The 25192-nt window shown below is 38.3% G+C and overlaps 2 protein-coding genes across 4 annotated transcripts in view; both read left to right on the forward strand.

The window, feature by feature from the left end:
- Positions 1-25192, forward strand: part of LOC106091595 (uncharacterized) — a 1079098-nt gene that overhangs the window by 417883 nt on the left and 636023 nt on the right. The window lies entirely within an intron of this gene.
- LOC131995103 (probable insulin-like peptide 1) lies at positions 7674-24088 on the forward strand. The gene is made up of 2 exons (XM_059363045.1): positions 7674-7995; positions 23660-24088. Exons 1-2 carry the CDS (start codon positions 7803-7805, stop codon positions 23917-23919), a joined length of 453 nt encoding a protein of 150 aa, XP_059219028.1. The 5' UTR covers positions 7674-7802; the 3' UTR covers positions 23920-24088.

Here is a 25192-nt window from a genome sequence, read left to right on the forward strand (position 1 = left end):
ATGCAAAATTTCAGCCAAATCGGATAGGAATTGCGCCCTCTAGAAGCTCAAGAAGTCAAATCCCTAGATCTGTTTATATGACAGCTATATCAGGTTATGAACCGATTTCAAAAATACTTGGCACAGTTGTTAGATATCATAACGAAATACTTCGTGCAAAAATTCATTCAAATCGGATAAGAATTGTGCCCTCTAGGGGCTCAAGAAGTCAAGACCCAAGATCGGTTTATATGGCAGCTATATCAGGTTATCGACCGATTTAAACCATACTTGGTACAGTTGTTGAGTATCATAACAAAACACGTCGTGCGATATTCCATTCCAATCGGATAAGAATTGCGCACTGTAGAGGCTCAAGAAGTCAAGACCCAAGATCAGTTTATATGGCAGCTATATCAGGTTATGGACCGATTTGAACCATACTTGGCACAGTTCTTGGATATAATAACAAAACACGTCGTGCAAAATTTCATTCCAATCGGATAAGAATTGCGCACTCTAGAGGCTCAAGAAGTCAAGACCCAAGATCGGTTTATATGGCAGCTATATCAGGTTATAGACCGATTTGAACCATACTTGGCACAGTTGTTGGATATCATAACAAAACACGTCGTGCAAAATTTCATTCTGATCGGATAAGAATTGCGCACGCTAGAGGCTCAAGAAGTCAAGACCCAAGATCGGTTTATATGGCAGCTATATCAGGTTATGGACCGATTTGAACCATACTTGGCACAGTTGTTGGATATCATAACAAAACACGTCGTGCAAAATTTCATTCCAATCGGATAAGAATTGCGCACTCTAGAGGCTCAAGAAGTCAAGAAGTCAAGACCCAAGATCGGTTTATATGGCAGCTATATCAAAACAAGGACCGATATGGCCCATTTACAATACCAACCGACCTACACTAATAAGAAGTATTTGTGCAAAATTTCAAGCGGCTAGCTTTGCTCCTTCGGAAGTTAGCGTGCTTTCGACAGACAGACGGACGGACGGACGGACAGACGGACGGACATGGCTAGATCGACATAAAATGTCACGACGATCAAGAATATATATACTTTATGGGGTCTCAGACGAATATTTCGAGTAGTTACAGACAGAATGACGAAATTAGTATACCCCCCATCTTATGGTGGAGGGTATAAAAAATAAGCTAAAGTGTGTTTCGTAAAGGTGATAGGAAGTTCCCCATATGGTTAAAATAGGGTGCAAACTTCAGCCTTTTTAGTAAATTGGGTCTTTCTCACACGTTTGTGGCTAGGATGTTGAAAGCGTTTACAGATAGTCGGTTGTTTGCCATTTGAGGAATTTTAGGAAAAAATTTTAGTCAGTCCTACCATATATATATATTAGCTGATGATAGGGACTGTAGATTCATGAGTCGTATCTAAATGTTGTCCTCTTTAACACACATAAAAGAAAATAACACCTTCCAGAAAAAAGCATATAACATATAACATTTAGTAGAAAAGACAATCAATATCACTTTTTAATTATGTGGAGAATTTTGTAATATTTTTAATAGCGAAAACAAATTTGCAATTGGTTAGGAAATAGTACTACTAAATTTCCCATGAATATTACATTAAAGAACAGGGGATACTTCTCTCATATCAATGAGTGCATTCCGATTAAAGTTTTAGCTCAATGATAATGAGCCTCCTTTTATGCCGAGTCCAACCAGCGTGTCGCATAGCGACACCACTTGACAGAGAGGTTATAACATGGAAGGAAGAAGAAATTTAGTCAGCATTAGTAAGAGGATAACCACCGCCGAAGATTTTGTTGAAGTTGATTCCTGGATTTGAACCCAGGACAGCAATAGTATACTGAAATACCTTTCCAATAAAACTCTGAAATACCTTACCTTACATGCATAAAAAGATGTAGCCTTCTCCCTTAATTATATGAATCCGCCACTGAGATATGGGATTACTATTGCAAAATTATGTTTTTATCATTTTATTGCCATGCAATTCGCAGCCCTAGTAAAAAACTCAAAAATTCGGGACAGAAATGGGATAAAATTTGATCAAATTCTATCTAATTTTATTTAATTGGATCTAAACTTTGGATTTATAGTTTAATATCATACTTACCACGGTTATTGAATTGCATTACGAAACGCCATGACATAAACTTTGGAGATCGGTTACTATCTCAGCTCTTTTAGGTTATCATTCGATTTGGAACATGCCTTGCAAAATTGTTGGAAGTCATAACGAAATTTCAGCTAAATCGGATAACAATTACGCTGTCTAGAGGCTCAAGATATCAGCCGACAGCAAAAAAGTTAAACTTTGAAAAGTGTTTGTTGTCGTCACAATTACACATGAAAATCATAACCTTATTTAAGCAGTAATCCTAACTTAACCATCGTCTGGGTGTTGCCATATGGCGAGATCGACCCATTGATGAGTATATCGATCGAATAAGTTTCTGATTCGGTTTAGCTATATCCGTCTGTCTGTCTATCTGCCTGTTCATGTTAATTTGTGTACAAGGTACACAACCAATCTTCCCAAAATTTTGTGCAACGCTTTCCTTGACAATTTTTACAATATTTAAAATGTTTTCTCGAAATCTGTTCAGATTTAGATAAAGTTTCATTATAAGTGTCCGTCCGATTTTGAGAAATATTGCAATAATGCGGTCTTTTGTTAACCGATTCTCTCGAACTTTGGCAGCAAGGACTATCAATATTACTAGTAAATTTCAGAGAAATCGGTCCAGACTGAGATATAGCTGCCATATACCTATATCGGCCGATATTTACTTCTAATCTAGCCAATATTTTGCACAACGCTTTCCTCGCCGACAACCACATGATCTATAGAGTTTGGTCAAAATCGGCTCAGATTAAGATATAGCTCCTATATATGTGTTCGTATGATTTGGTGAAGTATTGCAGTAAAGTGCAGTATATATGTTCGTCTGATTTTGGGTAATTTGCAATAATGGTGTCATTTGTCTAACGTATTATACAGTTAGAAAATATTTGCTCGAAATTTGATACGGATTGTTTAATACCCATCTTAAAACATCTGTCGAGGTCCGTCAAAGTTGGTTCAGAACTAGATATAGCTCCGACTTTGTACATATAGGATGGGTGTAGGGCAAGATACCGCGGCATCGCTAGACTTTTACCTTTCCTTACGGACTTCAACTCTATCATTGAAATGGTTTGACATTTAGAAGTAAGACTGCATGTTTTTGACAGTTGAAAAGTGCCTCTTCCAAAGAAGTGGTCATGGGTCATGTTCAGAATCGTTAACGTCTGAAAAATAAATATTAAAAAACGTTAACCGAGAAAATTTCCAAAAGGGAATATTTCTATACCTTTTTAAACAATGTATAAAACATTTTCCAAGTGGGATTCAATCTACTCTTAATTCCATCTACACTCATAGTAATTTGTTAGTATAAACACCAAAAATGTTTGCTGAAACAGCGGAAAGTTTGTTAAAAATGGGATAGCAGAAATTTGTTACCAAAACAGGAAACATTTTTTGCTGTTTTCAAACTCAAAAAGGTTAAAAAAAGCTAAAAAAGGGAGATATATCAAAAACTTTTATATTCCATCTTGTTTTTTAATTTTACAAGCATATAAATTATTTTTTTTTTTTAAATTTTGTACAATTTGCTAATTTTTGATCGATTTTAAATAACAGCAGACAAAATAACTACTAGTATTATATTTATGTTTAAAAAAAAATGCACGCCTAAAATTGGAATTTTTTTATTAATACATAGCAAATGCCTCAATCGTTGTTTAGAAGTTCAAAAATTTTTAATGGTTTTATCAAAAGTTTATATCATTTAATTTAAAACCAGCAGCCAGTGTTTGCTGATATCCGCAAACTGATTTTTCTGGGTGTAGACTTCATTAAACTCGGTGTTAAAATCTCTAGTTCTGAAATGTACCCAATGGGTTTTTATTTTTCTTCTACGAAGGTTGCCTTTTATATTTCGGGATTGGACAACACTTGTGTTGTAATCTGCCAACTGACAGCTCTATTGCAAAGCTTGACATTTTTGAGGCTATACGTACTCAGAACGTCTTGACATACGAGCGCTATTTGTGTTGTTTACAGTAACTTAAAAGATTCATCTCGCGAAGCACTTCCAAGCAAATGATCGCCCGTGTTTTTTTTTTTTCGTAAAATCTTGACATGTCCCCATCGTACCACTAGGACAACGCAGAGGAGTCAATTCTGAGTGGTACACAACCATTTGTTTGTCAGTTGTTATCAAACAAATCAGGAATACCAACCGCCGAATATAGATCACTTTTCACCACGACAATGCGAGCTCTCGAACATCGGCCCAAACTATTGCATTTTTGAGCACTCAAAACATCGATTTGATAAGTCATCCGCCGCATAGTCCTGACTTGTCAACGAATGACTTATTTTATTCCCATACGTAAAAAATAAGATGGGAGGTCAACGTTTTTCGACATCTGAAGAAGCGGTTGATGCGTTCAGAATGCATGTGTTCATTCTCTAGTCCCGAAATATAAAAGGTAACCCTCGTATTTAGAAAAGAAAGCAAATATAAAACTTAAAAAAAAGTTACGGCATATGCGGGAAACTTGACAAGGACCAACATTTACAAACCTTCCACCACCAACCAAATCTGTAACTCAAAAAGAAGATCCAGCATCAGCAACTCACACAATAGCCAAAACCTGTTACCTAGCAATTTTCATTTGCCAAAGGGTAACGTTTTAATGTGTGCATATCCCAACATAAATTTTTCGGCGTGCCGTCCGTTCATTCATCTGTTTTTTGCGCTACTTTTTATTTTGGTTGTTTCATTTTGTCGTTGGATATATTTTGTGTCCAGCTGAATAAAATAGGATTTGTTTTTTTTTTGTTTTTATTTACAATAGAAAGCAAAATAAAAACCCCTTTTTTAAAAAATATTAGGCAAAATCTGGTTGCTACTAATGCGTTTTCGATGGCGATTTCGAAGCTAACTAACCTTCATCATCATTCCATTTTGTTGTCCTACACGTTCAAAACCTCCATCTGCACACAGCCTTCTGTAAGCCCTACTGTTGGATATGGGAGGGAGAGCCCTATATTTTTGGACCCACCTTGTTAAATAGCAGGGAGTAGGGAAGGCCTGTGGCATGTCTTTTGTTTTCAAAATAAAGCCTTTTAGAAGCAGATTTGTCTCCTGAACTTTCCCGCTGGGATGCTTAAAAAGCCTTGGACAGGCTACGGAAATCGCAATTTCGGAGCTAATCTTTTTTGAAGCTTTGCGAACTGATGATAAAGCTTTAGTCATCTTAGAAATCGTGATCTCCTTAGCCTGCCGAATCCATTCGAACCACACCACATATGCTTTTAATTATTTAAATGGTTTTTATTTTGCTTTCTATTCTAAATAGAAGCTAAATTAAAGCCTATTGGTTTCAGCTGGATAAATAAATCCAACAATAAAATGAAAAAATAAAAATAACAAGTACAAGCGTGCTAAGTAAGGCCATGCCGACTCTTTTATTCCCTCCACCATGGAACGCATTTGTCGAATTATTTTCCCGGTATCTCCTCTTAAGCAAACAAAGGATGAATGAAAAGAATTGCTATGGTATTGGAGCTATATCAAGTTATGGTCAGATTCGGACTATAATTGAATTGAATGTTGGAGAACATTCATTGTGTAAAATTTCAGCCAATTCGTATAAGAATTGCGCCCTTAAGGATCTCCAGAAGTAAAAACAGGAGATCGTTTTATATGGGAGCTGTATCAGGCTATAGACCGATTTAGACCGTTGAACAAAATTTCAACCAAATGGGATAATAATTGCGCCCCCTAGAGGCTCAGGAAGTCAAGATTCCAGATTGGTTTATATGACAGCTATATCAGGTTATTAACCGATTTAAACCATACTTAGCACAGTTATTTGAAGTCATAACAAAACATATCATGTAAAATTTCAGCCAAATCGATAAGATAAGAATAAAAATAAATCGATAAGATAAGAATTGCGCCCTCTATTGGTTTAAGAAGTCAAGATCCGAGATTGGTTTATATGACAGCTATATAAAAACATTTACCGATATGGCCCATTTACAATCCCAACCGATATACACTAATAAGAAGTATTTTTGCACAACTTCAATCGGCTAGCTTTACTCCTTCGTAAGTTAGCGGGCCTTTGACAGACAGGCGGACGCATACACGTACGGACATGGATAGATCGATTTGAAATGCCATGACGTTCAAGAATATGTATACTTTATGGGATCTTAAACGAATATTTCGAGGAGTTACAAACAGAATGACGAAAGTAGTATACAACTTTCGCATCCTATGGTGGAGGGCATAAAAATAACGAGCAAGGAAAGGCAAAAGTTGGGCTTAGCCGACTATATAATATCCTACACCACCGATTCTAAGTACTACTTTTAATACAAGGAACCAATGTTGAAATGTAGCAGTCGTTAATTTTGAAATATTAACCTTGTAGATTTTCTTACGATAGTACCTAGATTATGGCAACTACAGTCTTAAAGGGCCTTCAAAGGCCGTATCATATTTTAAATATGTACAGGAGCTATATCTAAATCTGATCCGATTTTTTCCAAAGTCAATAGCGTTCGTCCTTGGACTTGTCCAAAATTTCATGCCAATCGGACAACAAATGCGACCTGTATCTTGATCACAGGAATACATGAATAGACAGACGGACGGACGTAGCTAAATGAAATCAGGAAATGATTCTAAGCCGATCGGTATACTTATCATTGGGTTAAGCTCTTTTCCTTGTAAGAGCTGCAAACAAATGCACAAAGTTATAATACCCTGTACCAATGGAGATGGAGGATATGAAAAGTAGTGCAAAAACAGAAAAAACAGTCGTTGAAATTTTTTTTTTATATAAAACGGCTTGTTTAGTGGGGTATAGACTTTCATCTGAACCGATTTTCACAACCTTCACTGATTAGGTGTGGAGAATGTTAGAGAAATATATATAGCAAATTTCATAAAGAACAGTGGGCTAATATGAAAAATATTTGCCGATATTAATTAGTGTAAATCGGAGGAAAATACTACATATAATTAGTTTGTACAGAAGATATGTGCTAAATGTAAAACGATTTTTTTTTTCGTCCCTTGGCCGATAAAAACATGTATGCCAATTTAAGGATTATTGAACAACAAAAGCGATCTGTATCCTGATCACAGGAAGTCATAGACAAACACACAACGAATTGTACAAATAGTGATTTAAGAGTCAAGTGACATATTTATTAAAGGCCCTATTTGTGCTCCTTCAATGCATTAAAGAGCAAATGGGCTTGATATAATACATGTACCACAGTATTGGTAGAGGGTTTACGAATCCCACTGCAATATGTCATCAAAATGCCACATACACTTCCAAGAACTTTCTTAAGGCTTACAAATTCTTGGAATTCTCGTTAATAGCATTTTCTTGCTGATGTAATCTCATTCGCACGGCTTTCTCTAAGAATATTACAACACCAATGAAATGTTCATTTTAGTCGCAAAGAAACATTCAGCATTTGTAATCAATTCACCAGAAACGTCGCACAGTTGCAATTTTATACTGCAAGAAACATATATTCTAAGAATCATAGTAAGTGGTTCAATATTGCAAAAAGGTATAAAAACCAATGGGCAGCTTTACTTTGTTCTACATCGCAGTTGAGTCAACGTCAACCTCTGTTAAAAAAAACGAGTTGATAATCATTGTAAGGTGCTATCACGTTTAATTTTAAGAAAATAACACTTGATATTATTTTAACGTGGATATTGAGATGGTGATTGCGGGCGCAGGAAAGCACAAGATGTTGAAGAATTTTATACTTACATGTCTCATGCTGCTGTTCCTGGTCAATAGCACGATACGAAATGTGCAGGCCCATAAACGTTATTGCGGCGATAACTTGGTGCAAGCCCTTAGTATACTTTGTGAACATGGTTTCTATACCAGAACCACGAAGCGTGCAGGTATGATAATAATTTTGGCTTACATAAATTTGGCTTACTTTACATACATACACTCATTTTTTTTGCATTTAAAATATAGGTATGTTACAAGAATATGTTCGTAAAAATGTTCAACAAGTATAAATTTCTTCTTCTATTTCAATTTCGTTAAAGGCAAAAGCTAGAATTAAATAAAAACAAGTAAAAAGGCGTTAAGTTCGGCCGGGCCGAACTTTGGATACCCACCACCTCGGGTATATATGTAAACCGCCTTTCATCAAAATTCGTCCCATATCAGTTATATCAAAATATGTTCCGATTTGGACCAAATACTAATAAGGACACTAGCTATATCTAAAAATAAACCGATTTGAACTATATACGACACGGATGCCGAAAAGCCTAACATAAGTCACTGTGTCAAATTTCAGTGAAATCGGATTATAAATGCGTCTTTTATGGGGCCAAGACTTTAAATCGAGATATCGATCTACATGGCAGTTATATCCAAACCTGAACCGATTTGGGCCAAGTTGCATAAAAATGTCGAAGAGCCTAACACAAATCACTGTCCTAAATTTTGGCGAAATCGGACGATAAATGCCTCTTTTATGGGCCTAAAACCTTAAATCGAGAGATCGGTCGATATGGCAGCTATATTTAAATCTGGAGTGATCTGGGCAAAATTGAAGAAGGGCGTCGAAGAGCCTAACCAAACTCACTGTCTCAAATTTCAGCGACATCGAACAATAAATGCGTCTTTTATGTCCCCAAAATCGAGAAATCGGTCTATATGGCAGCTATATCCAAATCTGGACCGATCTGTGCGATATTGCAGAAGTATGTCAAGGGGCTTAACATAACACACTGTCCCAAATTTTGGCGACATCGGATAATAAATGAGCATTTTATGGGCCCAAAACCATAAATCAAGAAATCGGTCTATATGGCAGCTATATCCAAATCTGAACCGATCTGGACCAAATTTAAGAAATATGTCGAAGGGCCTAACACAACCCACTGTCCCAAATTTCAGCAAAATCCGACAATAAATGTGGCTTTTATGGGCCTAACACCATAAATCGGAGGATCTGTCTATATGGCAGCTATATCCAAATCTGGACCGATCTGAGCCAAATTGACGAAGGGTGTCTATGGGCCTAACACAATTCACTGTCCCGAATTTCATCAAAATCGGATAATAAATGTGGCTTTTGTGGGCCTAAGACCTTAAACCTGAGGATCGGTCTATATGGCAGCTATATCCAAATCAGGACCGATCTGGGCCAATTTAACGAAGGATGTCTAAAGGCCTAACACAACTCACTGTCCCAAGTTTCAGCGAAAACGGATAATAAATGTGGCTTTTATGGGCCTAAGACCCTAAATCGGAGGATCGGTCTATATGGGGGCTATATCAAGATCTAGTCCGATATAGCCCATCTTCGAACTTAACCTGCTTATGAACAAAAAAAGAATCTGTGCAAAATTTCAGCTCAATATCTCTATTTTGAAAGGCTGTAGCGTGATTTCAACAGACAGACGGACAGACGGACGGACATGTCTACATCGTCTTAGATTTTTACGCTGATCAAGAATATATATACTTTATAGGGTCGGAAATGGATATTTCGATGTGTTGCAAACGGAATGACAAAATGAATATACCCCCATCCTTCGGTGGTGGGTATAAAAAGACAGAAAAAAGTTTGATCGATCTAAAGATGTGAGTTCAAAATTATTTGGCACACAAGATAAAATTAAACGACGCACAGTGGCGAAGTTTGAATTTTTTCGTTGCACAAATCATATCTTATGAACCCAATAACATGATTGAATGATTGAAACAACATGTTTGAGATAAGAGTTCGGCTTATGAAGTGAATGTTTGAAAAGGTTACTATGCCTTGTAGCTGCTTAGTTATTGCTCATCAAAGTCAACAAGTAAAAAGGCGTTAAGTTCGGCCGGGCCGAACTTTGGATACCCACCACCTCGTGTATATATGTAAACCACTTTTCATCAAAATCCGGTAAAAATTGCATACCTTATGTCCCATAACAGTTATATCGAAATATTCCGATTTGGACCAAATACTAATAAGTACGAGTCATTGATCAATTGTTAATAACAAAATATTGATCTTTTTAGTAGCTATATCTACAAAATAAACCGATTTGAACCATATACAATATATATGTCGAAAAGCCTAATATAAGTCAATGTGTTAAATTTCAGTTTAATCGGATTATAAATGCGACTTTTTTGGGACCAAGACTTTAAATCGGGATATCGGTCTATATAGCAGCTATATGCAAATCTTGATCGATCAAATATAAATATCTTGATCGATCAAAAATAAACCGATTTGAACCATATACAATATATATGTCGAAAAGCCTAACATAAGTCAATGTGTTTAATTTCAGTTTAATCGGATAATAAATGCGACTTTTTTGGGACCAAGACTTTAAATCGGGATATCGGTCTATATAGCAGCTATATGCAAATCTTGATCGATCAAGACCAAATTGCAGAAATATTTGGAGGGGCTTAACTTAACTTTCTGTTCCAAATTTCGGCAACATCGGACAATAAATGAGCCTTTCATGGGTCTAAAACATTAAATCGAGAGATCGGTCTATACGGCAGCTATATCCAAATCTGAACCGATCTAGACCAAATTGCACAAGTATGTGGAAGGACCTAAGATAACTCACTGTCCTAAATTTCAGCAAATTCGGATAATAAATGTGGCTTTTATGAGCCTAAGACCCTAAATCGGAGGATCGGTCTATATGGCAGCTATATCCAAATCTGAACCGATCTGGGCCAAATTGACGAAGGATTTCGAAGGGCCTAACACAACTCACTGTCCTAAATTTCAGCAAATTCGGATCATAAATGTGGTTTTTATGGGCCTAAGACCCTAAATCGGAGGATCGGTCTATATGGGGGCTGTATCAAGATATAGCCCATCTTCGAGCTGCAAAGTTTCAGCTCAATATCTATATTTTTGAAGATTGTAGCGCGATTTTAACAGACAGACGGACGGACTTGTCTAGATCTTCTTAGATTTACGCTGATCAAAAATATATATTTTTTATAGATTTAGTAGGAAAGGACTATTTTTATCAATTTTTTTTTTATTATTCGGAGCATGTTGTAATCTTCTAATGGTGTAATCAATTGGTAAAGAAGTAGTGCCACAATTTCAAAAATGCCGACGATGCCTTGACTGAAATCTTGAATCTCAAACCGCGTGTGATGCATTGATCGTATACGGCAATTGTCTGAAGGAGGTCCTTTATCATTAAGCTGAAACCTTAATACTTAATGGAATTAGGGTGGCTAAATTTTCAATAACTCGCCTTGTCATATCGAGTATCACTGGCAATCCTAATTTAAGCAAGAGCAGGTGCAACCCGGGCTCTCACTAAGACTCCTCACTCGATTGCTCTGATTGCGCACTGCTGCAGATGCAACTACTCTATATATGGAGCTATACACATTCACATCCGCAACATGTGAACGCGTCTGAAAGCTCTCATCTGAGCTCCTGGTGGCGACAATGAACACCACCCAAATGGGAGCTCATAGTTCTATCCCATGCACGATGGGCCCAATGACCAGTCTCAGAAGCAACAAGTAAAAGCGTGCTAAGTTCGGCCGGGCCGAATCTTATATACCCTCCACCATGGATCGCATTTGTCGAGTTCTTTTCCCGGCATCTCTTCTTAGGCAAAAAAGGATATAAGAAAAGAGTTGCTCTGCTATTAAAACGATATCAAGATATGGTCCGGTTCGGACCACAATTAAATTATATGTTGGAGACCTGTGTAAAATTTCAGCCAATTCGTATAAGAATTGCGCCCATTGGGACTCACGAAGTAAAATAGAGAGAACGATTTATATGGGATCTGTATCGGGCTATAGACCGATTCAGACCATAATAAACACGTTTGTTGATGGTCATGAGAGGATCCATCGTACAAAATTTCAGGCATATCGGATAATAATTGCGACCTCTAGGGGTCAAGAAGTCAAGATCCCAGATCGGTTTATATGGCAGCTATATCAGGTTATGAACCGATTTGAACCTTATTTGACACAGTTGTTGAAAGTAAAAATAAAATACGTCATGCAAAATTTCAGCCAAATCAGATAGGAATTGCGCCCTCCAGAAGCTCAAGAAATCAAATCCCCAGATCTGTTTATATGACAGCCATATCAGGTTATGAACCGATTTGAACCATACTTGGCACAGTTGTTGGATATCATAACGAAATACTTCGTGCAAAAATTCATTCAAATCGGATAAGAATTGTGCCCTCTAGGGGGTCAAGAAGTCAAGACCCAAGATCGGTTTATATGGTAGCTATATCAGGTTATGGACCGATTTAAACCATACTTGGCACAATTGTTGGGTTTCATAACAAAACACGTCGTGCGAAATTTCATCCCAATCAGATAAGAATTGCGCCCTCTAGAGGGTCAAGAAGTCAAGACCCAAGATCGGTTTATATGGTAGCTATATCAGGTTATGGACCGATTTGAACCGTACTTGGCACTGTTGTTGAATATCGTAACAAAACACTTCGTGCAAAATTTCATCCCAATCGGATAAGAATTGCGCACGCTAGAGGCTCAAGAAGTCAAGACCCAAGATCGGTTTATATGGCAGCTATATCAGGTTATAGACCGATTTGAACCGTACTTGGCACTGTTGTTGAATATCGTAACAAAACACTTCGTGCAAAATTTCATCCCAATCGGATAAGAATTGCGCACGCTAGAGGCACAGGAAGTCAAGACCCAAGATCGGTTTTTATGGCAGCTATATCAAAACATGGACCGATATGGTCCATTTACAATACCAACCGACCTACACTAATAAGAAGTATTTATGCAAAATTTCAAGCGGCTAGCTTTACTCCTTCGGAAGTTAGCGTGCTTTCGACAGACAGACGGACGGACGGACGGACGGACAGACGGACGGACATGGCTAGATCGACATAAAATTTCACGACGATCAAGAATATATATACTTTATGGGGTCTCAGACGAATATTTCGAGTAGTTACAAACAGAATGACGAAATTAGTATACCCCCCATCTTATGGTGGAGGGTATAAAAAGTCAATTTTTGAAATAAGCAATCTTCATATAGTAAAAACGGTGTTTTATGTCTATGAGTTTGGAAAGCCCAAAAACATATTCGAGCTAGATGGCAACTCTGTGTTAAGAAATGATCTGGTAAAGTTGCATCTAATTGTTATGTTAAATTGTTTGGTTTTTTAAATTAAATTTTGAAGGTTAGGTTAGTTTTAAGTGGCAGTCAGCCATCAGACTCACTTAGACATTTTCGTCCATTGTGATACCACAGGAACAGAAGAAGGAAGATGCCTTCTAAATAGTTCCTACCGTTGAACTATCCAGAACGCTTTAAAAAGTTCAATAACTTGCGAATGTTCATATCCGCTAAATCAGACAGGTTCTCAAAGAAATGAGAACCTAAAGTGGAACTCCTTCTGACTGCTAGTGTGGGACACACATACATAAGGTGTTCTATAGTCTCTTCTTCTTCGATGTCCCTATAGCTTCTGCAAAAGTCGTTGCTGGCAACCTTCAGTCTGTCAGCATGTTTTCCGATTAGACAGTGACCTGTCGTGACGGACACAATGACTAAGACGTCTGTTCTAGCCAATGACAGCGAGGCAGTAGACCTCTTTAAGTCCAGACGAGGCCGCATAGTTTTGGAATGCTCACAGCCCCCTTTGTGACCATCTATCATTCGTTGCCCTTAGGGCCTGGTCCTGATTCCAGTGTCCCTGGAGTGTGTATGGTAGTTCCTAGTCTCGCAAGCTCGTCTGCTTTTAGAATTTCCTGGGATATCTCTGTGGCCCGGCACCCAGAACAGTTGAATTTTGATCCGGTCAGCCATCTCGTTGAGAGATCTACATTCGAGGGCGGTTTTTGTGTTCAAAAATACGTTCTCCAGGGAATTAATGGCTGCCTGGCTGTCTGAAAAGATATTTATGCCAATCGTCGTAATGACATTATATCTTAGCCATTCCACCACTTTCTTAATTGCAAGGATCTCTGCTTGATACACACTGCAGTGGTTGGGTAACCTCTTCGATATGACCAGTTGTAGATCTTTAGAGTACACCACAAAGCCCGCCTGCTCTTTTAGTTTGGAACCATCCATATAGAAGCCTATGTAACTTCTGTTACCAGGGATATCGTAGTTCCAATCGGTTACATATTGAGCAGTAGGTGGATTTGTGAAGCGCCGTCCACCAGACCACAACACCATACAGCATAATAGGTCTGACAACTGCAGTATATACCCAATGCATGACACGCGGTCTAAATCCCCAACTTTTGCCAATGGCTCTTTTGCAGGTGTATAGGGCAAGAGTGGCCTTTCTTGCCCTTTCCAAAATGTTGGATTTGAAGTTCAGTTTCCTGTCCAGCAAAACACTCAGGTATATTGCGATTTCTGTAAATGGAACATTCTCTCCACCATGGAGACAGGTTCCATTGTAGGCAACTTGTATCTCCTGTTGAAAAGAACTACTTGCATGGATTTTTACCAAATAGCCCACTTTGCTGATGCACGTAGAGCTCCTTGAAGTATATCTCATAGAGTGTTAGGAAACTTTCCCCTAACCGCAATTACCACGTCATCAGCATACGCGACCACTTTTACGCCTTTTTCTTCCATAGACAATAATATGTTGTTAATGGCCATATTCCAAAGTATAGGAGACAGTACACTTCGTTGAAGTGTTTCTCTGCTGACCTATCTTTTTAGATACACAGATCCCAAACCAGCCGTAATGCATCTTTTAGTAAGTAAGTTATGAATAAACTTTCTTACGGTAGAGTTGATGCCTAGAAATTCCAACTCCTTCATGGTTGACGTCGGTTTTATATTATTGAAAGCACATTCAATGTCAAGAAATACTACGATTGTTTACTCCTTGACAGCGAGTGAACCCTCTATGTAGCCGACTAGGTGGTGAGGAGCTGATTCAGTGGATTTGTCTTTACTATATGCATGCTGCTCCCACGACAGACGATCTCTAGGGATCTTTGCCCTAAGATATGTTTCTATCAACCTCTCAAGAGTCTTTAGCATCAAAGATGACAAACTAATAGGACGAAAATCTTTCGCCTTCGTGTGGTAGGGTTCTCATGCTTTCGGAATGAAAATGATCTTCGTGTCCCTCCATCCCATAGGTACATATGTCATTCTGATACAAGCAGAGTATATCTCCCTAAGCCAGGGAACCAGTCAACCAGACACAGCTTGTAATTTAACCGGTGATACATCATCAGGGCCTGGCGATTTAAAGGAATCGAAACTTCTTATCGCCCAAAGGATTTTCGGCTCAGACCCAATTTTCCTAATAGCCTCCGACGAATACATACCAGTGACAACCTCTTCTGACGCCACGTTGTCCTTAGGAAGATTTCCCGTTATATGTGTATCAACGAGCACTATCACTTGGCATTGTCCATACATTCTCTGACTTCTGAATATACCCCACCGTAATAGGTATCGATTAAAGAATCTTCCTTAGCCTAGAGGCAGCAAATGTATCCTCCGCGTTGCTGCAGAATTCTACCCAGGATTTGTTCTGAGCCTTTCTCTGCTCGGGTTTATATTTTCTTAGCTCAGCCTTATAGATGTCCCAATCGTGTGGTGCTCTTGTGGCTTTTGCTCTGTTGAAGAGTTGTCTGCAGTCCTTCCTTAGACCAACCAGTTCTAGGGTCCACCATGGGGGTCGCTGTTTGCTCTTTGACTTGGCATGAGGATATACTGACACAAGCAAGTCATTTAGCGCCTTCGTGATCCGCTTGAGCACTATGTCTATGTCCTTCGCAGTTTCCACTTATTTTCTGGTCTAGAAGGGACGTGCAGAATTTGTGTCGAAATTTATCCCAATCCGCATTTCCTCGATTTAGCTGAGGGACCACTACTTCAGCATTTTCTCCAAGGCTAAAACTAATATAACGATGATCAGAGAAGCTGTGGTCATCCAACACTTCCCAGTCGCATATTCTTCCACTATTACAAAGGTAATATCTAGTACCTCCTGCCTGTTCCTAGTAATAAAGGTCGGTTTATCCCCTTTATTACAAATCTCCAGATTGAAACTTATAATATATTCCATAAGCAGCTCACCCCTTTCGTTGACATCCGAACTTCCCCATATCTGGTGATGTGCATTAGCATCACTTCCTACAATGAGGTTTTTCTTCCCTACAGAAGCAGCTTCAACCAGCGACTTGAGGTCTTAAGGCGGCATCTCTGAATCGTGTGCCATATATAGGGAAGCCAGCCAGTAATGAGATTTGTTTATTTCAAGGCTGGCTACTACTAAATCTTCAGTGCTTACCGACAGAAGAAGAAAAACATTTAGACTACCCTTTGCAAAAATACAGACTCTGTGTCTCCCGTTTCCCGTACCCTTGAGAAGTTTACATCCCGGAATTCTTAGTCCACGTACCACACACCCATGGTTCCTGGATAAAAACCACGTCAAATCCTTCAGCCATTAGGAGAACCTTTAGTGCCGCCGAAGTGGCCTTATAATGGTGGAGATTTATCTGTAGAAACCAGATTATAGTTGGGATTCAGAACTTCCACCACTGATGTGCTACCCTCGTCTTCTGACTCCACCAGGAGTTCATCCTCACAAGATTCGTTCGAACTTGTCATGATGAGCTTCCGTACGCATCCAGGGGCAGGTGAGAAAGTTGTGGAACCACACTTCCTCAGGACACTGGGCACTTGCAGTGTGAACGATTTCTCCTTAGATTCTTCACTAACTGCTGCTTTCGAAGTACTTTCTGAGTTCCGTGCTTTCCGACGCAGATTATCATGAAAATGATTCATGGTAATGAATACCTCTATCGCAGCTATCCTTGAGTGACTTAAATTTTTTTCCAAAAATAATGACCTATTACGAGTTACAGAAAAATTCTTGCGGAGTGAAATAACAATACGTCCGCTCCACTCAACGGTTCAAAAACGAGATCCAATTTTTCAAAATATGCATCAAAAAAGTTTATAGTGTATTATAATTATAAATATGTAAAGGGTGATTTTTTTGAGGTTAGGATTTTCATGCATTAGTATTTGACAGATCACGTGGGATTTCAGACATGGTGTCAAAGAGAAAGATGCTCAGTATGCTTTGACATTTCATCATGAATAGACTTACTAACGAGCAACGCTTGCAAATCATTGAATTTTATTACCAAAATCAGTGTTCGGTTCGAAATGTGTTCATTCACCGTTCAGCGATGAGGCTCATTTCTGGTTGAATGGCTACGTAAATAAGCAAAATTGCCGCATTTGGAGTGAAGAGCAACCAGAAGCCGTTCAAGAACTGCCCATGCATCCCGAAAAATGCACTGTTTGGTGTGGTTTGTACGCTGGTGGAATCATTGGACCGTATTTTTTCAAAGATGCTGTTGGACGCAACGTTACGGTGAATGAACACATTTCGAACCGAACACTGATTTTGGTAATAAAATTCAATGATTTGCAAGCGTTGCTCGTTAGTAAGTCTATTCATGATGAAATGTCAAAGCATACTGAGCATCTTTCTCTTTGACACCATGTCTGAAATCCCACGTGATCTGTCAAATACTAATGCATGAAAATCCTAACCTCAAAAAAATCACCCTTTATAATGCTCCTATAGAGATGCAATTAAAACTATATCCATCTATATCCAAAATTTCCCCGATCTGTGCCATAATGCAGAACTATGTCAAGGGGTTTAATATAACTCAATGTCCCAAATTTCGACGACATCGGACAATAAATGCGCATTTTATGGGCCTAAAACCCTAAATCGGAGGATCGGTCTATATGGCAGCTATATCCAAATCTGGACCGATCTCTGCCAAATTGACGAAGGATGTCGAAGGGACTAACACAACTCACTGTCCGAAATTTTAGCAAAATCGGATAATAAATGTGGCTTTTATTGGCCTAAGACCTTAAATCGGCGGATCGGTCTATATGGGGGCTATATCAAAATATAGTCCGATATAGCCCATCTTGGAACTTAACCTGCTTATGGACAAAAAAAGAATCTGTGCAAAATTTCACCTCAATATCTCTATTTTTGAAGACTGTAGCGTGATTTCAACAGACAGACGGACGGACATGTCTAGATGGTCTTAGATTTTTACGCTGATCAAGAATATATATACTTTTTAGGGTCGGAAATGGATATTTCGATGTGTTGCAAACGGAATGACAAAATGAATATACCCCCATCCTTCGGTGGTGGGTATAAAAAAAAATACGAATGGTTGGCAAATTATTATTGTGGACTATAATTTTGGTGTTAAAGTCTATTGCCTTTTATGTGAATTCTCGTTATTTACCTCGTTTTTCTTGGAGCGCAACTTTGTTCGTCCAACCACTCCCGACTACAGGTTGCCTAAGTCGGTACCTAAGTTACATTGCTCTAAGTGTCCAAGCCACAAATTCCGCTTATGTTCGTTGACTAACCTGATATTTCCATATTCATCTCGCTGATTCTGGGGTAAGTGGGGTCCGTACAACGAATCCTATCACGTTCGTCTGCGAGTACGACTGACTGCGCCGGGAACTACCACATTCGAGGGGGTGTCAGTTCACTGAAGCGGGGATGGGTGTACTTTCTGAAGCCGACCCAATCGGCCTTCTTCTGATTCATAAATGTAGCTGAAAACCATATACGAAAATTTAATCAAAATTTAATTTAAATTAGAAATATTTATATTCAACTGCAAAATTATTTGTTCAAGCATTTTTATAGACTCTTAAATTGTTTTCATTCAAAAAATCGTTTTCAATCACGATATCAATTGATCAAATGCATTTTTCAATTGAAACTATTTACGCACGAAAATTATTATATCAATCATTGGGATAGCTGTGCGAACCGCACAGGCTGGAACATTGAGGTCCGATCTGTGTGGATAGCTGCGGATAGTGGAATGCTCCATATGGAGGCGCTGCAACGGCAGTAGCGGACACTCAGCGGTAACGAGTGAAGACTCTCAGTTAGAGGCCGGGCAGCACCGGCCCTTGCACGAAAATTGAGTGCCTATGATGCTCGCTATGACAAGGCGAGTTATTGGCGCCCTTACATAAGCAATGGCCAATGGCTTGCTCACCTAAAGATCTTAAGACGAAGATCGCCACCGCCACATGAAAATGTGGCTACAACAACAAAATCAATCACCGTTATGAAAAATTGTACAAACTGTTGAATAAACAAGTAAAAGCGTGCTAAGTTCGGCCGGGCCGAATCTTGGCAACCCACTACCATGAAGTATATATATTCTTGATCGCCATGTCATTTTAAGTCGCAATAGCCATGTCCGTCAGTCTGTCTGTCGAAAGCACGTTAAATTTCGAAGGAGCAAAGCTAGCCGCTTGAAATTTTGCACAAAATGTAGGTCATTTGGGATTGTAAATGGGCCAAATCGGTCCTTGTTTTGATATAGCTGCCATATAAACCGATCTTGGGTCTTGACTTGTTGAGCCTTTAAAGGGCGCAATTGTCAGCCGATTTGACTGAATTTTTGCACGTAGCGGGCAATTTTCATCCGATTTGGCTGAAATTTTGCATGAGGTGTTTTGTTATGACTTCCAATAACTGTGCTAAGTATGGCGCAATTCGGTATATAGCCTGATATAACTGTCATATAAATCGATCTGGGATCTTGACTTCTTGAACCTATACAGGGCGCAATTCTCTTCCGATTTGGCAGAAATGTTGTACAACGGCTTCTCTCATGACTTTCAACAAACGTGTCTAATATGGTCTGCATCGATCAATAGCTTGATGCAGCTGCCATATAAACCTATCTCCCGATTTTGCTTCTTGAGCCCCTACAAGGCGCAATTCATATCGGAATGAACTGAAATATTACACAATGACTTCTTCAATGTTCGGCATTCATTTATGGTCTGAATCGGACTATAACTTGATATAGCTCCAATAGCATAAAAGTTCTTATTCAATATTCTTTGTTTGCCTCAAAAGAAATACCGCGCATAGAACTAGATTCGGCCCGGCCGAACTTAGCACGCTCTTACTTGTTTCATCCTACATTCCAAACTTCTGTCAAACCAGCATAACTTAAAGCTTCTAGGAACTGGGATGGCCGAGATTTATAAGGTTATACACTGATTTGGATCATATTTGGCTCCGTTGTTGGAAGTCGTAACAAAACCCTTTGTGCTAAATTTAAGCCGCATCGGTTAATAACTGCGCCCTCTAGAGACTCAAGGAATCAAGACTCAATATCGGTTTATATGACAGCTAAATCAGGCTATGGACCGATTTGAACCATACTATGCACGGTTATTGCAAGTCATAACAAAACACCTCATGCTAAATTTTAGCCAAATGGGATAAGAATTGCGCCCTCTAGTGGCTCAAGATATCAAGACCGAACATCGGTTTATATGGCAGGTGTATCAAAACAATGACCGATATGGCCCATTTACAGTCCCAACCGACCTAAATTAATAAGAAGTATTTGTGCAAAATTAAGTAACTCCTTCGAATATAATCGTTCTTTCGACATACAGACGGACGGACATGACTAGATCGACTTAAAATGTCATGACGATCAAGAATATATATACTTTATGGGGTGTTAGACGACTCTTTCCAGGAGTTACAAACACTATGGCGAAATTAGTATACCCCCATCCTATGGTAGAGGGTATAACAAGTAAAAGCGTACTTAGTAAGGCCGGACCGAATCTTATATACCCTCCACCATGCCTCGCATTTGTCAATGGTGGGGGATATAAACATCGGATAATAACGGTTTATATGGCAGCTATATCAAAACTTGAATGATATGGCTCATTTTCAATCGCTACCGACATACACTAATAAGCAGTATTTGCGCAAGCACCTAGCTTTACTCCTTCGAAAGTTAGCGTGCTTTCGTAAGACAGACGGCACTATCGACTTAAAATGTCATGACGATCAAGAATATATATACTTTATAGGGTCTTGGACGAATATTTCGAGATGTTCCGAACGGAATGACTAAATTATTAGTATACGCTAATCCTATGGTGTAGGGTATAAAAATAGAGATATTGAGATGAAACTTTACACAAATTGTTTTTTTATGCCCACCACCGAAGGATGGGTTTACATTCATTTTGTCATTCCGTTTGCAACACATCGAAATATCCATTTCCGACCCTATAAAGTATACATATTCTTGATCAGCATAAAAATCTAAGACGATCTAGACATGTCCGCCCGTCTGTCTGTTGAAATCACGCTACATTCTTTAAAAATAAAGATATTGAGCTGAAACTCTGCACAGATTCTTTTTTTGTCCATAAGCAGGTTAAGTTCGAAGATGGGCTATATACTGATATAGCCCCCATATATACCGATCGGCCGATTTGGAGTCTTAGGCCCATAAAAGCCACATTTATTATCCGATTTTGCTGAAACTTCAGACAGTGATTCATGTTAGGCCCCTCGACATCCTTCGTCAATTTGGCTCAGACCGGTCCAGATTTGGATATAGCTGCCATATAGACCGATCCTCCGATTTAGGGTCTTAGGCCCATAAAAGCCACATTTATTATTCGAAATTGCTGAAATTTGGGACAGTGAGTTGCATTAGGCCCTTCGACATCCTTCGTCCATTTGGATCAGATCGGTCCAGATTTCGATATAGCTGCCATATAGACCGATCCTCCGTTTTAGGGTTTAGGCCCATAAAAGCCACATTTATTATCCGATTTTGCTGAAATTTGGGACATTGAGTTATCTTAGGTCCTTCCACATACTTGTGCAATTTGGTCTAGATCGGTTCAGATTTGGATATAGCTGCCGTATAGACCGATCTCTCGGTTTTAGGTTTTGGGGCCATAAAATGCGCATTTATTGTCCGATGTCGCGGAAATTTGAGACAGTGAGTTGTGTAAGGCTCTTCTTGGCCCAAATTGATCATGATTTGGATATAGCTGCCATGTAATCCGATATCTCGATTTTAAGTCCTGGCCCCATAAAAGGCGCATTTATAATCCGATTTCGCTGAAGTTTGACGCAGTGACTTATATTTGGCTTTTCGACATCCGTGTCGTATGTGGTTCAGATCGGTTTTTTTTTTTTAGATATAGCTAGTAAAAAGGCCAATACTTTGCTATATACAATTGAACAATGTCTTGTACTTATTAGTATTTGGTCCAAATCGGAACATATTTCGATATAACTACTATGGGACATAAGGTATGCAATTTTCACCGGCGTTAAGTTCGGCCCGATTTAGGTTTCTGGGTCAGTAAAATGCGCATTTTTTAACAGATTTCTCTAAAATTTATCAGTGAGCTGTTCTAGGCTCATTAACATCCCTGTAAAAAATGTCGTAGATCGTTTTATATTTAAATCTAGCTGCCATATATATCGATATCGCGATTTAAGTTCCTGGCCCCATAAAAGGCACATTATAGCATTATCCGATTTCGCTGAAATTGAACACAACGAGTTCTGTTAGGTTTTTCAACGTTCGTACCAAATATGGTCCTGAACGGGCTATATTTGGATACAGCTGCTATACATACCGATCTCCCGATTTAAGTTCTTGGGCCAATTTTTCTGAAATCTGGCTCAGTGAGCTCTGTTAGGCTCTTTAACATCCTTGTAAAAAGTAGTCTAGATCGGTCTATATTTGGATATAGCTGCCATATCTCCCGATTTATGTTCTTGGGCCCATATATGCTATATACGGTTTGAATTATCCTATATTTGGATTTAGCTGCCATATATATCGATTTACAGATTTAAGGCCATAAATGGTGCATTTATTAACCGATTTTGCTGAATTTTTGGTACATTAAGTTGTTTTAGGAACCTAGACGTTCGTAAGTCTAAATCCAGATCAAGATATATTTGGATGTAGTTGCCATATATACCGATGTCTCAATTTAAGTTCTTGGGCCCATAAAAGGAGCATTTATTTGCAGATTTGGCTGAAATGTGGCACAGTGAGATGTGTTAGGCTCTCCGACACCCATGTCTTATATGCTTCAGATGGGTTTGTTTTCGGATGTAGCTGTCATATATATCGATCTCTCGATTTACGGTCTAGGGGCCATAAGAGGGGTATTTATGGACCGATATCGCTGAATTTTAGTACAATTGGTTGTATTAGACAACTACACATCTTGAATATAGTGTAAATCGGACTATATTTGGATATGAATACCAAATATACCAATCTTTCGTTTTATAGTCTAGGACAGTGTGTGTTACACCCCTCGACGGCCCTGCCAAGTTTGGTCCAAATCGGACCATATTTCGATATAACTGCTTATACTGAATATAAATACTATATTTTTCACCGGACTTACCATAATGAGTAGAGTCCAGATTTTTATGCAAAATAGAAATTTTATAATCAATTATTTGGGATATGAGGTGGTATTTTGCATAGATACATACAGAATGAAAGTTCTGAAATCAAAGTAAATTTTATTACAAAATACCACCGCATTTGGAAAGCAATGGCATAAAGAATGAGAATAATAGAAATAAGACACTCTTAAAGCAAACGCTATACACTCAATAAATGATATTCGTTATAAGGATTTTGCTAATGACCCATTATTTATTTTAGACCCATTACACACATGGCAACCAGACCTGCCAATCAGTGCTGAAAACGGGAACACAGAGATTTTCTCAAGCCTTTATACAGGCAGTCCATTTATACCAAAATATTACAACAGCTTGATCTTTACACAACGACAAAGGCGACACCACATCGGTGCATATGATGAGTGCTGCAGCAAGGCTTGCGAGTTATCTGAACTGTCTGCTTACTGTCTTCCTAAGGATGTAAAAATGTCAGCGCAAAATAGCATAACCAGGACTTAAGCTTAGTGAAAGTGATGGTCTTCGATGCTTTAGAATATTAATTAAAATACATAGAAAAAATATTTATATTATTTACCGCTTGCTATATAAAATGTATTATCATCATAAGTACAATATCATCTGCTAAGAAATCGAATAAAACATGTCATGAAATTTTTTAGAAAATGTATTTCTGCATTCAATGTTTATGCCAATCATAATACCAAATATATTGTATTTTTCTTATATGAATGTTGAGCACTGAGCTTAAACCGGGTTTTCTTGAGCCAATAATAGTGGTCTCCAATCTAACCACACAACCCCTGATTGCTCTTTTCAAGCTCGTCTCCCCTTTGTTACATGGCGTTGGTTCTTGGAAAAAAAGAAAACAATCGAAATGTCTTAGGAGTACTTTTTTTCGTTTGTTTAATTCTCGAATTGTGTTTGGAAAATAAATATTATCAAATCTTGACCATCGTAATGATTACCTGGGGAACGAAATACAAGTAGTAGGCGGCGATGGTGGTAGCTAAAACCGAGGTCTCATTTCAAAATTGCTTCGGAAGAAATTTGAAGAGGACAAATAATAACGACATTGGGCGATAAAAGAAAAATGAATTGTTTGATAATGAACCCTGATTGTGAATTGTTATTTCGTTTCTTCAATTTTTATGTGACTTTCACGAAAAGATATCAAATGTGTGTGTTTTTGTGAGTAGAGATGTTTTTTTTATTGGTTTTGTAATGCTAGAGAGACCACCTCCACAAAAGATGTGGGTTTTTTTTTTATAAATAAAAAGCACTTAAATTATATTGAAATTATTTTAATGTACATTTAAGCACATATTTTACACAGACAGAATAATATTGAAATGATTATCCAGAAAATATTGTAAACATTAATAAATCTTGCAGCTGAGTTAAGGTTTTCTAGTCTTAAACTTTTAATGGAGTGGATGTGTTTTTAATTCGCTCCTCAAGCTATGGAAATAAGTATATTTTCCTTTTTCATCCACTCAGGGCAGCTATGGTGGTGGTATCAGGCCGAGGCATATTGTCTGTCGCTGAAAATTTTGTTGGTTTACGTGAAGGCTAAAACCTTATATAGTCTCAATTAGTATGTTAAAATAAGGATTTGAAAACCACACTACCCATGTGATTATTGCTCGCTCGTCGTACACAAAATGCTTTATATCCAGTTCTAATAATTGAAAAATTTCACCATATCATACGGAACTAACTCCAATGGCTCGACATGAAGGAACGATTAGCTTAGAGATCTAAGTCTACTTTT

The sequence above is a fragment of the Stomoxys calcitrans genome, chromosome 1 (assembly GCF_963082655.1).
Source record: "Stomoxys calcitrans chromosome 1, idStoCalc2.1, whole genome shotgun sequence".
Lineage (NCBI taxonomy): Eukaryota > Metazoa > Arthropoda > Insecta > Diptera > Muscidae > Stomoxys > Stomoxys calcitrans.

Bases quoted from the DNA above. Each gene is read 5' to 3' on its own strand.
- LOC131995103 (XM_059363045.1), top strand. From the start codon at position 7,803: ATGGTGATTGCGGGCGCAGGAAAGCACAAGATGTTGAAGAATTTTATA. The intron at 7,996-23,659 runs GTATGATAATAA...TATTTATTTTAG, and splicing joins CAGAACCACGAAGCGTGCAG to ACCCATTACACACATGGCAA.